Raw genomic sequence first — 15,617 nt, 5'->3', positions numbered from 1 at the left:
TGCCACGGCGCCAGCCGTTCTAATCGGTCCTTGATCGTGATGTGACAGTGACTCCCGCGTGCCTCCTGCGGGCCTGGCCGCGCTGTCAGCCTCGATCGAACGGCCATTCGTCGTAGCGCTTCGATGTCCACGTGTTGCGACTGCAACAACCATGTTTAATTCGTATCAAACCACCAAAGCTGTAGGAGTCGATACCCCGCATAACACGGCAAACCTATGTCTGGAAGCGAGACAGGGGTTCAGGTTCCCCAACATTACCCAGTCCGGTATACACGAAGGACGCCATGGTTGCTCAAGTTTAAGAGGATAAGTCTTCTTATCGTCTCACGAAAAAGTATATCGCTGTGCCACCAGGGCGCAGAGATCTCGAGCAACGGCTAAGGTTCACTGGGACAGACCTTGATGAAGATCACGAAGGGAAATCCTTCATGATGAACAATGAACCTCGGTGGTATTGATGCAGTAACTGGAATTAATCCGCAGAGTCATGTGAAGTAGCTGTAGTAAAGATCAGCCAGCTCATCCGACACCAGGCAGCAGGTACACTCTTGAGGTAAAAACACCGAATGGACCACGACTCCGCAGAACCCAAGAGTGCCAATATCCAGCCGGCTGGATGGGAGCAGGGTGAGCAGCCACCATCTGACCGTAAGCGAGACGTCAACCGCCAACAGCACCGTGCGGCCCTGCGTTCCGGGTAAAGTGTTGTGCAACTTCAACCTGATCACGCATCATGTGGTTCTTACGGGGCTTTCGCATCTGCGAATAGGAAGAATAAAAAGGACGAATTACCGGAAATACTTGTCCTCGATTGGCTTCCTTGGAACCACCAACCCTATTACTCCACACAGTCTATGGACGCCATGGACCGGGATGCCAGAAGGCGAACGTCCAGTTCGGTCAGGCCTCGAAGGAGTGATCATACCCGCAGCCACTGGCGATGTCTAGAGCCTCGGACGCAGCCATGGCAAGCACTCATAATCTAGCGGAGCCCACGTCCCCTGCAGACGCTTTTGGCTGTCTCATCTCCCTACATTGACGATCTGCTTGTTCAGTATTGTCATCGCACGTACTCTCACTCCAAACGACGTTCACGCTCCGCATTCACCACCCCGGATCGACACACATCCCGGCATCTCCATCCCCACGCGCCCGCACCCCACATTGGGCACAGCCGACGGTCGCAAATCCAACACAGCCATGCCGAAGGTATTCAGATATCTGAAAACGGCACTTGCGCCAAACATCGGAAACGCACAACCACGGGAATCTGTCGACAACAGTAGTGCGTCGCGCAAAGCATCCTTCACATCTTCGGCCGACGATGCATGGCTGCCAGACTTTGATCCGCTTACGATTTCGGCCTTTGAGCTTTCTGAACTCATGAATGCGCAAGCTCTCACGAGTGTACAGATTGTGCGGTTGTATTTGAAGGAAATTGAACAGCACAACAGAAGAGGAAGACAATTACGTGCATTGATTTCGGTCGCGCCAAAGCATGAAGTAATCAAGATGGCTAGGAAGCTGGATGATGAGCGGGCAAGAGGCAAGATAAGAGGCCCACTGCATGGTATCCCGATAGTTTTGAAAGATAACATCATGACCGATGAGAAGCTAGGCATGGACACCACAGTTGGTATGTGGTTTGGTAACTTTGATCGAGGCCAGTGACTTACTGCTGTGCAGGATCGTACGCTTTCGTAGGCTGCATACCCAAGAAAAGCGCGACAATTGTCGAAAGATTGGTCAAGCGCGGCATGATCATCATCGGAAAATCGAACCTGACTGAGTTCTGCGGTCTCAAGAACCCTTCAATGCCCCCAGGATGGTCAGCAGTGGGCGGACAGTGTCAGTCGCCTTACGTCTCAAGACACATCGCGAAAAGGAAGCTACACTGGGAGCTTTCCGCACCAGGAGGATCATCAACTGGATCCGCAGTCGCCGTAGCCTCAGGTTTCAGCACCTTAGCCATCGGAACAGACACCATCGGATCGTTGATCACACCCGCAAACCGAGCCGCGCTCTACGCTCTGAAACCCACGGCCGGGCAAATACCAATGGACGGCATCTTCAACCTGAGCAAGACATTCGACGCCGTCGGTGGCATGGTAAGCATACACGCATGTGTCAGCTCGTACTCCACGCACTGACGATACGACAGGCCAAATCAGCAAAAGACCTCGTAGCGCTAATGGACGCCATGATGGTTCCCACCAACCGCGAAGAACACGCAAGCAGTCCACACAGATCATTCAAGATCAAGCCGGATTTCGGGACCCTCCGCATCGGTATCTGCGAGCCGAGTATTTGGAAGGCGTGGCGTAAAAGCGGGCGGATCAATGCTGACGCCGAGCGATTCATGGTGAGTTAGCGCTTACCCCTGCGTACATGTGGAAGTATAGAACGCACGTTTTGGTGGCAGGGGTTGGGGTTGTGTTGGGTTATGCAGTGCTGACATGGTGCAGACGCAGAAGTACGATATGATTGTTCAGAGCATGATCGAGATGGGCGTTGATGTCGTGTATCCGGTGGAGTTGCCGAACCAATCCAGTTTGACGATTGATGGCAAGAACTGCTTTGAGCCTGTTGTTTGTTAGTATCTTCTTCCATTGCGCTGGGTGCATACTGATACTGATACTGATACGACACAGACTCCGAGTTCAAAGACTGTCTAGCAGAATTCATCCGCGACTTCAAAGTCACAAAGATGCACTCGCTCGCCGAAATCATCAACTTCAACCTCGACCACCCCGAACTCTGCCTCCCTCCAAGTACGTCCCTCCAAACCACCCCATTCCCCCATCTTACTAACACGCCCCCAGCCTGCCCCGACCAAAACGACCTAATGGCAGCCCTGCAATCCACAACCAAACGCGAAGAAGTAAACGCCGCACGCCAACACCTCCAAACCGCCGGCGGCCCCAACGGCCTCGACTACCTCTTCACCACCCTTTCCCTCGACCTCATCGTCGCCCCCGGCGACGCCCCCCTCTCCGCCCTCGCAGCCGCAGCCGGCTACCCCACAGCCGCCTGCCCCCTCTCCGCCCTAAAACTAAACGGCCAACCCTTCGGCCTAACCCTCGCCTCACGCCCCCACACCGAACACACCCTCCTCCACTTCCTAACCGCCTACGAGAACATCTTTCCCCCCCGCGCGCTGCCCATGCCGTTGAGTTCGGTGCCGCTGCAGGATCCGCATCCGGAGCCGTTGCCCGATCAGCCTATTGTGGATTTGATTTTGCATGAGTGGGATACGAGGCGGTTTAGCTGTAGTGCGGATGCGCTTGCGGATTGGCTTAATGCGAGGTGGCGAAAGAGTGGGTATGAGTTAAGTGCCGAGACGGTTTGTGAGGTTTTGAGGAGTAATGGGCGGATTGCGTTTAGGGGGCTGGGGGATGATGCTGAGGGGGCATTTTCGAGGTGAGGAGTTGTATGATTACGAGTTATGAATTTTGGTTAGGGATTTCGGTAGTTATGTGGGTTAGCGAGGAGTTTGGGTGATTGGGCTTTGTGTTTCGTTTGGTAGGGTTTGGTGTGGGTGTTGGGGTGGAGGGTTTTAGCAAGGGATCTCCACAACCACTCGCTTCTTTGTGAGTCATCGCAGAGTCTTCACGCTGCGTACCACAGCTTGCATGAACTCCCACACCAAGGATTTATGAGATTCGAATTGAAGTGCCCTGCATGGCGAGCCGACTAGTAATTCGATCGCGGTAATATTGCATCAAATTTTAGAATCTTCCATCAACCAATCAACCACAAAAGCTGCTTGGCGCAGCGGAAGCGCGCCGGGCTCATAACCCGGAGGACCTCGGATCGAAACCGAGAGCAGCTAGATTGATTCCTTCTTTTTTGCTAATTTTTTGCACATGCCATAGTTTCACCTGCCCAGTTGTCAATCTACACCCTGTCATTCACGCGATCTTCCTTCTGTCGGCGTTCTTTTTGCATCAGTTGCACGCGTAGATGCTAGTCCCTTACAGCCAAATGTACCTATCTTGATGCCATCCATGGATGCGTTCTGTAAAGATACTACAGCGTAACGCGGTACGGTACAGTAGCTAAACCTTCAGCTCACCCTTGAGATCCAGTCACGGAAGGCTGAATTGTACAATCCGTCACTCGCACGTCGCGCTTTCGCTGCGCCAAGCAGCTTTTGTGGTTGATGCAACCCCGACACTCCTAAGGGCGATACTTGACACTCAAACATAGTTAAAGATACAGACTCAGGTGGCCGCTGAGACCCTTGCGGATGAACATCCTCTCAACATGTATACACTCCTTCCAATGAAGCAAAAGCATCGATTTGCCCTAAAGACGTTTGACGAGAAAGGCGAGTTCCGGAAACATCTAACATTCCTACGTCGGCATGCTTCAAGTACGCCCAAGTGGAAAGCTGGAAGGGAAGTACGTTTAGCACCAGCCGTATTCGTAGCACGGCATATCTTGGTGATGTGAACGTAGATGGTACGCTCATACGTTGCTCTGCCTGGAGGTCCTCACCCAGCCCATCTTCAATCGTCGTGGCATTCGCCCGATCTAATGGCAGACCACTAGCCTACGGCATCGCCGGCATGTTCATACGAGCGCAAAGAACCTGTTGTGCGAAGACATTGCCTTTTTACATGTTGTGCACAAAGCAAAAACCTATCCTAAGGTATTCGCTGCATTGCGACGCAAATCTAAGACCTAGCCGGAAGGTATTTGCTAATTTCTACGGCTTAGAAAACTCTTGTCAAGAGCAGTATATATCTTCACAGCAGTTCTTGGTCGGTCATACAGCTGACAAAAAGCCCATGCATGCTGCAAACGTATGCTGTCTAGATACTTTACGGTACCAGTTGAAGACCTCATATAACTGTAACACTTCTTCGCGGGAATTGCGAGAAGAAGGTATGCGCTACCTCTTCAGTCTTGAAGAAACCGTCGACCAGACCGATGCGGCGGTAATTAAAGCCTCCGTCTTCTACTGGCACTAGAACGATGCCACGAAAGTACCAGGTAGGACGCTCACGCCGCCATGTACATATAGGCATGCAGAAGGCTTGTTTCACCATATCGTCCTGGGTATCGTAGATGGTCTCAGTGTCGTGGCAGACCGAGTCATCAGCCTCAACAACGAGAGGTGTCTCGAGCGCTGAACTCGGATCGAGATACTGGAAGTGGGTCAGGAAACAATTGTTGTAAAAATCGACTTTTCTCCCTGCTGTCATGATGGTGACCCAGGGACCTCTCAGCTCGAGCTGTCCGCCAGTGACTTCGCCCGTATCCAAATCATTCAGACAATGCGTTATCGCCGTGCAATCCGCATCGCTGATATAGTATGTCAATCTGTCCCTCTTTGGCAAATTAGGGTAAATTATCGCTCCATCAACTGACATTGGAGACCAAGAAGGAGCCCGATAAACAGCTGGTCTCCTACCAAATCCTTTCATTCGCCAGCACAGGCCAAAGCGAATATCTTCGTCCCATAGGCCAGCAAGGTATGTATGGTATTTACCAGGTCGGCGAGTGTTCAATGCTGATCTCATGTCATTGGCCAAACCAGATATAGCCACAAGCTTGTCAGACGCATAAGTGAGTTGGCAGGTACTGTATATGCGCAGTGTATCATACCACTCCCTGAGAAGGTCCTCATAAGGGTCTCTGCCGTGGCGAAATTGTATGTCACCAATAAACAGTTTCCATAGTCTTGTTCGTTCGCCTTCTAATACATGACTCTGTTTACCAACATCCAAAGACTCCGGGGTTTTGTCAGATGCGCGTTGTTCGCGACACTCCCAGAAGACTTGATGTGAGCCAAAGTGTAAGACACGGGGTGATAAGAGACGTTCTTGAAGACACCAGCCACGCTCCATCGTGACGTTGCCCATCTGGAAAGACTCTGCCTCCTTCCTTTTTTCATCACGATGTACAAACGGCACGGGATTGTCGCACGATGTGTATGCGATATTGACGATAGTTGGCTGGACTCTGACAGGGTCTCGTGCGTAGAACAGACCAGGATTGTCGTGACTCCCCGCAATAGCTGAAATGGTAAGGTAGGAGTTGCGGTAGATAGCTTGCATTGTAGAAGCTTCAGCTCGCCAATCGTGTAATAGGTCCTGTATAATACAGATTGCATCAATCCATATATATCGGATACCTAGCCATGATGTGACATCAATGGCATCGACATATGTTTTTGGAAGGGAACTGAGTGGCAATCCAGTCCGCATCGTATCGAATGTAGACTCCAAAAGATGGATCTCTCCTTTTGTCTTCATGGCACCCCAGCGATACGACAGCGCAGTGTATCTTGACGCAGAAGGCACCTCTTCTCGTAAAACCAGGCGACATGTGGTGGGGTTACCAACATCGTTGATCTCAAGCAATCTCGTAGGCAAGAAAGCAGAGTCACTGGCTTGTCCGCAGTATATATGGTTTTCAAGACAATTCTTATCCCATTCGTTGACCAGCTTCCGAGTGCACTGGCCACCGGTGTTGTTGTCTAGCTCGAGGGTCATCTTCTTGCGTTTCTGCTCGACTGCGAGGGGCTTAAGACATGCTGACATCCTAGAATACCCTTCGCTGCTTATCAGATCCATTTGTAGCACTTTTCCATCGACAGACACTTTAAATGTCGTGAAATATCCATCGTCGGCTGGTGTAACTTCATGCCCATCGTATCTGAAGACAGCAGAGAATCTGAAGTAAGCACAGACTAGGCACTGCTGTTCCATAGACTGTATCAATGAATCACGTGTACGGTGATGCCCAAACTCATAATTCTCGATGTCGAACAGGGTGCAGCGTTCTCTGAACTGGGTGCCCCGAGAGCTGTCATCTTGTACTGGCAAGACTCGAAGGCGCGGCGTGACAGTGGGGTCGTGTATCCCCTCCAGACATCGCTTGCAAACATCGCAAAGCATCTTGGAAACGTTCTTCGCGAGCGTGAATTGAGTTCTGAAAGGAGGTATCAATGTAGGGCGTTCGAGGGTCTTTTTGTTGTGCTCCAGGCTCGCCGTGAAGTCGATGCGAGTTCAAAAATCATGGGCACAACTTCGCCAGGAACGTAGATGCACGACATAGCTAATATGTTACAGGTGGATGGTGACGTGGCGGTACATGTAGGTGTGCGGCACAGTAAAGGGTCAAGAGAAGTGCGTAATAGTTTGGAATACATGTGCGGGGTTGTGCTTCAGCCTTGGCCGGGAATTGATCGCAAGCTCAGAGTGCATGGGCACGATTTCGCGGGAAACGTAGATATATGATATATGTGTTGTGTGACAGATAGGTCGTGTCGTAGCAGTAGATTCAGGGTCCATGTCGTGTGAGAAAGCAAGGGCTGTGTAGTATGACAAGGGGAGAGAGGGGAGTGCGCAATGGTTCGGGTACCTGTGCGGGGCTGCCACCCGTCAGGCACGCAGCGCGCCTCACATTTCCGTTTTTTTACAAAAGGTCTTCTCTCTACATGCTATCACGTCCTAAATCATCTCGGTAAATACCGAGTATAGCGCATTGGCCCTATCCAAAGCGTCGGCTATCGTGGTGTTGGTGCAGTATGTGAGAAACACATTGTGGCACTTTATGTCAGTGCCACTAGGATCCGTATCGACCGCGGAACGCGTCTCAATCCTCCAGGGCTGAAGTCCGTACCATCACCACTTCGCCCTCCATGTCCACGCAGCCACATGTGAAGAGGGGTCATTGATCACTCTTGGCTCAAGCTACTGATGTCATACTTAAGTCTTCTGATGCGACGTACACACGCAGTAGCGACTGGCTGAGGCGTGCAGCCTACCCCATTTCATTATGACGACACGATGCGCGACGCGCTCTATGGCAACGTGATATATCCTCAGGTCTCGCCTGGATCGAAACAACAGCTTACCATACAGATAAGAAGAACAAGTAAGGTATCGAACAACCAGCTAAACCTAAATCATCATGGACACCATCAAGAAAGCCATCGGCAGCGCCTTCGATCCCAACACAGATATCCCCGACCTCAGCGGAAAGGTAAGCTAACACTCCCCTTCATGTACGCAAGCCACTAACCGATGTCCCAGGTCTACGTCGTAACAGGCGGCTCCGCTGGAATCGGATACGGCATCGTCGCGCACCTCCTCCAGCACAACCCCGCGAAAATCTACCTCCTTTCGAACAAAGAGCAACACGCCGACGAAGCTCAAGAGGCGCTCAAGGAATGGGGTGACATAAGTAAAGTGGAATGGCGCAAGTGCAATCTCGAAGACTTCAAGCAAGTCGACGAAGTAGCCAAGTCACTGGCAAAGGAGCTGGATAGGCTTGATGCTTTGGTCTGCAATGCGGGTTTGGGTGTTGGCGTATACAATGAGACCCGCGATGGTCTGGATAGCCACATGCAGGTCAACATCTTCTCGCAGGCTCATCTCACGCTCACGCTCCTTCCTATATTGCAGAAGACACCCGACTCGCGCATTGTACACCAATCTTCCGACCTACACAGGGGTGCCGACTCAAGCATGAAGTTTGAATCCATCCAGGAGATCAACCAAGACATCGGTGCGATGAAGCTCTACAACCGCACCAAGCTAGCGCAGATCCTCTTTCTTCGCGAGCTGTACCTCCGTATCAAGGCTGGAGAGTTCGGTCAAGTCACAGAGAGCACGGGCTTACCGTGGATCAACGCGACGCACCCTGGTGGCGTGATAACGGATCAGCAAGATCAGGCAATCGAGGCCTATGGCACTGCTGGAAAGCTTGGTGTCAAAGCCGTGCGACCGTTCATGAAAGACCCGGTAGCGGAGGGATGTCGCCCGGCTTTGTTTGCTGCAGCGTCGCCTGATATTGCGAAGGAGCAGATCCAGGTATGTAGACTCGAGATCTCTTCACATCGGGAACTCAAGCTGATTGCCGCCAGAACTCTTACATCGTTCCTGATAAGAAAGTCCAAGAAGCGTCCAAGCAGGCTAGAGATGAAAAGTTGCAGAGAAACCTGTGGAGGTTAACCAAGGAAGTTCTGGAAGCAAAGGTCGGTAGCTTGCCGTACGATATGAGAACTGAGGTTGTCAACACCGCATAGACCGAGGGTAAATAACGGTCCGATTCTGGATGGACAATATCCGAATATGACTCGGTTGCCTGTTAGATGCGATCCACAGTTTATCGTGCGGCTAATGAACGATCCCGCATACATACTCAAGTTCCATGTAAGGTCGACGAACTAAACGCGACTCACGCGTCAATTATGTGTATGACGCGTTACATAACCCAAAGCTCAACCACAAAGCAGGGTCATATCCCACTACGAAGCGTATGCAGCGTCTAGATCAAGACCTATAATCTGCTATCACAGTCCTGATCGTCGCAAACCCCAGCATGTAGTTTGAAGGGCGTGTTGTGGTGCCCCGCTAACGTCATAGTACCAAGTGGGGGTCCCAAGAGGCTCTGGGCAACATCAACTGTACAGTCATGAGGCGGTATATAGTCACCAACATCGCTTTCAAAGCCATCATTGCAAATCTCAACTGTCTTCAGTGTCTCAAATTCAAACACACTTTTATCTTCTCACAACACACCAAATACCATCATGTCCAAGCTTACCGACTTCAAGCTCCTCTCCTTCGATGTGTATGGCACCCTGATAGACTGGGAGGCAGGCGCTTTGACCGCCCTCCAGCCCCATCTCAAGAAGTCTGGTCAAGAGAACATGGATCGCAAGCACATTATGCAAGTCATGCACAAGATCGAGGCAAGGGTCGAAAGCGAACACGGCCATCTCAAGTACTCAGAAGTCCTCGCCATGGTGCTTCCTGAGTTGTGCGAGAAACTTGGTTTGGAGAAGCCCAGTGAAGAAGAGAACAAGGCATTTGGAGCGAGTATCGGACACTGGCCTGGATTCTCTGATATACCATCTGCTTTGGAGAGGCTGTCCAAGTACTTCAAGCTGGTCGTTCTTTCCAATGTCGACCATGATTCATTCAAGCTCGGAAATGCGAACGGGCTCAAGGGATACAAGTTCGACGCCGTCTACACCGCCCAAGACATCGGGTCTTACAAGCCTGACCTGAGGAATTTCGAATACATGTTGGCTAGAGTGAAGGAGCAATTTGGCGTCGAGAAGCATGAGGTGCTGCAGACGGCGCAATCTCAATATCACGACCACCACCCAGCCAAGGACATGGGAATCAAGAGTTCATGGATCTACCGGCCGGGCGCGGTCATGGGCAACCGCGATGATCCTGTGTACAACTGGAAGTTCGACACGTTGGCCGACATGGCGGATGCCGTGGAAAAGGAGGCCGCAGAGCAGGGAAAGTAGGCAGAGAAGGGAAATTGTGTGGTTGTGTGCATTGACACTGGAGGTGGGGGACGCTAGAAGTACTCCAACTTTTGTTCTGGATTCAACAAGGAAGATATCAATGCAAAGTGCAGCCTTGGCGCTGTGTTACTTTTCGGACCCAGAACATTTGCCGCGCGAGGCCGCCAACATTGTGATTAGTCTGCGTTAGCTTGCGGGGTGCAGGTAGCTTCTCGTTCTCCGGACGCCACAATCTATTGCTTCGCTGTAAACTCAAAAAGCTTTTTCCAATAGAACTAAGCTGATCATACCAGATGTAGACTTGGAGGATCGGGTTCATGTGCGATCTTCCTGCGCGATGTAGTTCTGTTCTGCAGCTGTGTTGTACTAATACAGGCACGTAATCATCATGGATGCCCAGATGCGTCCGGTGAACGGGCGATGAGAGAAAATTGCCTCCACGGACCTTTACTCAAGCGCCTTGGAGAGGGAAAGTAATCTTTATGGGGGTAAGCTTCGGAGGAAAGCTGAGATGAAAGTTCACAACATGGCTCCAGACACCCTTGCACAACCGATATCTTGACTCGGTAGTGCCTTATCGTGGCTCGGCAACGTCATTATTCGCCAGCCACGTGCCGTTCTCACCCTTCAACACCAACGTTGTACCCATCACGACCGCAAGCTAGCGCCAACACGAATAAGCGCATGCGAGATTATCCGTAGCAATAGTCCCATCGCCTGCATCCCCGCAGTCTCTCCGCTATCCGTTGCCGATAGCGCCAGTCGGCACCCATGGCGGACCGACTCCCTGCACCGCCATCGGCAGAAGTACGGGAGACAGAGAATACTATGAAAGCAACCCATTTCTCCCCACGATGGTGGAAGAGAAGGCTAGCCATCATCATGATTTTCTCCGGTAGCACTGCTTTGCTATTCTGGTACTTTGGCGCTTTCAGCCAGGCCAGGCCTTACCAGCCTGGTACACCCCAACGACCGGATCCTCCGAGTTATGAGACACCAGACGGTTCTCTTCTCGTCACCTTGCCGGAGTATGGATCTTTCCAGGGCACACAGCTTCTCATGAACTTGAAGAAGACGGAGACCCTCAGTCGACCAGTGGATGCGTGGATGAATGTTGAGTATTCTACGCAGCCTGTTGGTAACAGAAGGTTTATGCCAGTAACATGGCCCGAACCATTCGATGGCACAAAGGATGCGACTTCAATTGGACCGGCTTGCTTCCAGAACATGTACGGCTCCCTCGGACAGTCGGAAGCTTGCCTTACCATCAACGTATACCGACCCTCGGATATCCCAATGGACCAGAAGCTCCCGTCCATGGTCTTCTTGCACGGAGGCTCGTTTGTCTCGGGCTCTCACCGCAGCTTTGACGGTCCTCTATTTGTGGAGCAGAGCCAGTCGCCTCTCATGGTTGTCACCGTTCAGTACCGACTGGGTGCGCTCGGCAGCTTGCCAGCCAAGTTCATGCAAGAGGAGGGTCTTCTCAACCTGGGTATCCGCGACCAGAAGATGGCATTGGAGTTCTTGCAAAAATACATCGGCGACTTTGGAGGCGACAAAGACCAGATCACGCTCGCCGGTCAAAGTGCTGGCGGCCACTCAGTTGGTATCCACCTTTTCCACAACTACGCAGAGGATGCCGGAAAGCCTTTGTTCAGCAAGGCTATCCTGTCTTCGGGCTCGCCAACCGCTCGTGCCTTCCCAGGTGTTGACTACCCTCTCTACCAAAAGCAAGTCGCAGACATCATGGACTACCTGAACTGCCCAGAGTCGCCCAGCTCAGCTGCTCTGGACTGCCTTCGCGCCGCAGAAGCCGACGACATCCAATTCATGTCTTCTTCGCTATACAACGCCCACAACTACAACATCACGTGGCCATGGCAACCCGTCTCCCCCGGTCCCCTCCTCGAGAAGCGCGGTTCAACATCCGGCCAAGACGGCACATTCTTCAACATCCCAACACTCATCTCCTCCGTAACCGACGAAGGCACAGGCTTCGCGCCCCAAGACCTCCGCACCAACGCCGAGTTCCTCAACTTCTGGAAGACGCTCACTCCAGGACTAACACCGGAGGATCTCGCCGATCTCGAGACCTTGTACCCAGACATCAAGCCCCAGCAGGGCACACTAGGCTACGTCTCAGACCAATTCGCCCGCGTATCCGCAGCGTACGGCGACTACTCCTACATCTGCCCAGTCCAAGACACCGCCTCAGTCATGGCCTCGACCTCCGCGCCCGTCTACAAAGCGCGCTTCAACACACCAAACTGGGCGCCGACATACCTGGGTGTACCGCACGCGAGTGACTCCTCGTATTTCAACGGACAGGCAAACACACAATACCCTGAGATTGCAGACATGTACAGTGCCTACTGGGCCAGCTTCGTTGTCAGTGGCGACCCGAACACATACAGTTTGGGATACAGTCCCAAGTGGGAGCAGTATGAGGGTACCGGCGGTAGGCAGTTGGTGGTTAACCCTCCGACTGAGGGTGGCTCGATGATGGAGGATGAGGGTACGGCTATTAGGATGGAGCAGTGTGCTTGGTGGAGAGATCCGGAGAGGGCTAAGAGGCTTAACAAGTAGGGCTTGAGCTCTTTTCGAAATTGTTGATATGTATATATGACGATAATAAACTTTTGATGTGTTTGCAAGTGGCTTCGTTTTGTACACAGTAGCTTTGAGTGACAACGACTGTCTGAAGGATATTTGAACGTGCGCGGTTGATATGAGCGTATTTTCCATCGTCTGTTTTCCGCCTTTCATCCTCCCTGGTCTTCATGAACATGTGGGAGTAGACGATCTATTTGGTAGCAATAGGCTCCTCGTCAATGTCTATATCGCATTCGAAGATGGGCTTTGCCGTCGTAGTCGCAACATTGCTTCGAATAGCGCTTCTGGCTCGAGGTTGCGCTTTGCATTGTCGGACGATGGGGTACATGCACGCTCATCTTCACCGGTTGCTTCGCTCATGATGGCGGTTTGAGCGGCTGGGCTTCGGCTTCCTGCGCTTGCCTGAGCGGGTTTGTATGGGTTGTAGTTCTAGATGCCTTTGGTGTCGGATTGGTATAAGATCTGTGACGGTGGATGGTGGTAGAAAAGAGAGTGTGTAGTAAGAGAGACAGGTGGGTTATGCTGTTGTCGAAGATTGTATATGTGAGCTATGACGACGTAACAATGAACGCAGTCCAAAGAACAGCCATAAAGGCCATATCCCAAATAATTCATCTCTCCCCTCCTTCCTGTTCCTCCACCACCCTCTCTACTTGATCAACCTTCCAGCCCATAACCCCGTCTATCGTTTCCTCCTCCCCCAAACCTCCAAAAACGCCACCTTCTCCTCCACCCCCAACCCCACCCTCTTAACCCTCCCCAACCTCGCCAGATCCTCCGCAACCCGCTCAAGAACCTTTTGCTCGTCCTCACTCACAACACCATCGTCGCCATTGACCTGACCAGGAACATCCACATCCATGCCATCGCCCGCCTCGCCATGTTTGCCACTGAACCCATTCCTAAAGTCCGGTTGGTCAAAGATATTCGTATCATACCCCGATGCTTTTCCAGAGTTTCCTTTCGAACTCGATGTAGGACGAGAAGGCGCATCTGGGTTACCACTATTGTATACGCGCGACGCGATTCGGACGCGCATTTGGTGTGACGGCTTACTGAGGAGACCCCAGAACCAGGAGGGGTAGCCGCCTGGAACGGGGGTTGTGACGTCTTGAGGTGTGTAGCGGAGGTTGACGGGGTAGATCTTGGTCTTGCCGTCTGCGCTGAGTAGGCTGGGGCATAGGGGGAGGATGCCCCTGCCGTTTGTTGTGGTTGTTTCGGGGAAGACGCAGATTATCCTGCTGGGGTTCTCGGAGGTGAGTTGTTGGAGGGAGACGAGCTTTGAGGCGTCTGGTGGAGTGAGGGCGGGCGGAGAGAACGCGTGGAGGATTGCGCGGAAGAGGGTTATGCGTTCGACTTTTCGGTGGTGGGGGTATGAGCGCGTGAAGATGGGCTGGAAGATGCCGGCGAGGTAGAGCGGGTCGAGCGGGGATGTGAAGGACGATGCGATAATCGTGCCGGCTTTGGGGAGGTTGTCTTTCGCAGAATGTAGCTGTCTATGGGATGTGTTAGCAATTGTTCGTCGCATTGAGCCTCGAGACTTCATTCGCTGTGAATATTTGGACATACCCTCTCTTGACACCGTCAACCTGCAAGTCCACCCACCACACGCCAGGAATGCCCAGCATCAGCCACAGCACCCCATACTTCAATCTCCTCCCCACAGAAATCCATTCGAGAAGGCAGAAGTATAATAGCGAGAAGGCGACGAAGAAGGGTGCGCGCACGCAGAAGAGGAAGAAGTATAACGGTTGCCAGACGATGCCGACCGGTGGGGAAGGGACAGGGAGGAATGGCGCTATGGCCGTACCTGCAGATACACGGTTAGCTATTGACTTGCTTTTATGTCGCGAACTATAAGCAGCGAGTCAATTCCGTTGGCGGGGATGGACAACTGTGTGGGACTGGAGTGTGAGAGCCGGTGACACTCTGGCACAATCGCGGAGGGATTACGAAAAACGTACCTTTGTCGCGGAACTGACTGTATCTCTCCATGACGAGTGATGTCTAGCAGGGCAAGGTGCAGATGTGGGCGTGTTGTCACCGAGCCATGCAAGGCGAGGCCAATTTGCGGTCAACGCGAACAAATTGTGCCTTGGCAGGAATTGAGCGTGTTGACACAGCGAGGCTATTGCAACGGAGCAAAGAATTGAGGGGCAGTGCTGCAGGTAACGGCTGGATAAGCTTCTTACGTTGGAAGGGTCCAACGTGGCAAAGACGTAATGCGGGCTGTTTCTGGGGGCTTTTGGGTCACGCGAGTCATGTATTTTCGACATGTGAATGCCAAGCCCATCGTTCTGTTGGTTAGTGAACGTCATGGGCGCAGCTGACAGCGCAGACAGGAGGAAGAATTTCTGGTACGACACTTCTAGAGCATCTGGTGGGATTCTAGATTGTGGTCTGGCTGTCAGAGTAGTATTGACTATCTAGAAACTGGCTGGCTAGCACCCGACCGGTGCCTACAGGCGCTGTTCGCTCCTGCCAAACTGTGAAAAAACGCACCCGTGGACGTACATGAGGGAAGAGGGAAACCAAGTCAAACGACGAGCAACCACCAATACACGCTCCAGTCGTGGGATGAATAGACGATGCATGTCCCAGCCAGCAATGCAAACCAACAATAAAGCACACTGTACAAAGGAAATGGTATTGATAGTACTGCAACGCAACCCCGAAGGGTCCACGCGCCGCATATAGAAAGGGGGTATGTGCCAATATTACT

At 52.2% G+C, this 15,617-nt stretch overlaps 5 protein-coding genes and 1 non-coding gene across 6 annotated transcripts; 5 read left to right on the top strand and 1 right to left on the bottom strand.

Annotated features, from left to right (window-relative positions):
* Positions 1 to 566: 566 nt before the first annotated feature.
* Positions 567 to 3,424, top strand: J4E93_001095 (uncharacterized protein; the record flags this gene model as incomplete). Its single annotated transcript, XM_049339050.1, has 7 exons — positions 567 to 648; positions 1,175 to 1,636; positions 1,687 to 2,108; positions 2,162 to 2,362; positions 2,466 to 2,592; positions 2,652 to 2,771; positions 2,823 to 3,424. 7 exons carry the CDS (start codon positions 567 to 569, stop codon positions 3,422 to 3,424), a joined length of 2,016 nt encoding a protein of 671 aa, XP_049203007.1.
* Positions 3,425 to 3,760: 336 nt separating this feature from the next.
* Positions 3,761 to 3,832, top strand: J4E93_001094. The gene has a single exon. It is a non-coding gene; the product is annotated as a tRNA-Met (tRNA).
* A 4,094-nt stretch (positions 3,833 to 7,926) lies between these two features.
* J4E93_001093 (uncharacterized protein) lies at positions 7,927 to 9,043 on the top strand (the record flags this gene model as incomplete). Its single annotated transcript, XM_049339049.1, has 3 exons — positions 7,927 to 7,998; positions 8,049 to 8,828; positions 8,882 to 9,043. 3 exons carry the CDS (start codon positions 7,927 to 7,929, stop codon positions 9,041 to 9,043), a joined length of 1,014 nt encoding a protein of 337 aa, XP_049203006.1.
* A 507-nt stretch (positions 9,044 to 9,550) lies between these two features.
* Positions 9,551 to 10,282, top strand: J4E93_001092 (uncharacterized protein; the record flags this gene model as incomplete). The annotated part of the gene is made up of 1 exon (XM_049339048.1): positions 9,551 to 10,282. The coding sequence occupies one exon, from the start codon at positions 9,551 to 9,553 to the stop codon at positions 10,280 to 10,282; it is 732 nt and encodes a 243-aa protein (XP_049203005.1).
* A 771-nt stretch (positions 10,283 to 11,053) lies between these two features.
* Positions 11,054 to 12,868, top strand: J4E93_001091 (uncharacterized protein; the record flags this gene model as incomplete). Its single annotated transcript, XM_049339047.1, has 1 exon — positions 11,054 to 12,868. The coding sequence occupies one exon, from the start codon at positions 11,054 to 11,056 to the stop codon at positions 12,866 to 12,868; it is 1,815 nt and encodes a 604-aa protein (XP_049203004.1).
* A 709-nt stretch (positions 12,869 to 13,577) lies between these two features.
* J4E93_001090 (uncharacterized protein) lies at positions 13,578 to 14,890 on the bottom strand (the record flags this gene model as incomplete). Its single annotated transcript, XM_049339046.1, has 3 exons — positions 13,578 to 14,391; positions 14,465 to 14,705; positions 14,860 to 14,890. The coding sequence occupies 3 exons, from the start codon at positions 14,888 to 14,890 to the stop codon at positions 13,578 to 13,580; spliced, it is 1,086 nt and encodes a 361-aa protein (XP_049203003.1).
* Positions 14,891 to 15,617: the final 727 nt, after the last annotated feature.

The sequence above is a fragment of the Alternaria ventricosa genome (assembly GCF_023758065.1).
Source record: "Alternaria ventricosa strain BMP 2768 chromosome Unknown scaffold_2, whole genome shotgun sequence".
In the NCBI taxonomy this organism is placed as follows: Eukaryota; Fungi; Ascomycota; class Dothideomycetes; order Pleosporales; family Pleosporaceae; genus Alternaria; species Alternaria ventricosa.
This window is presented reverse-complemented; position numbering and strand designations above follow the sequence as displayed.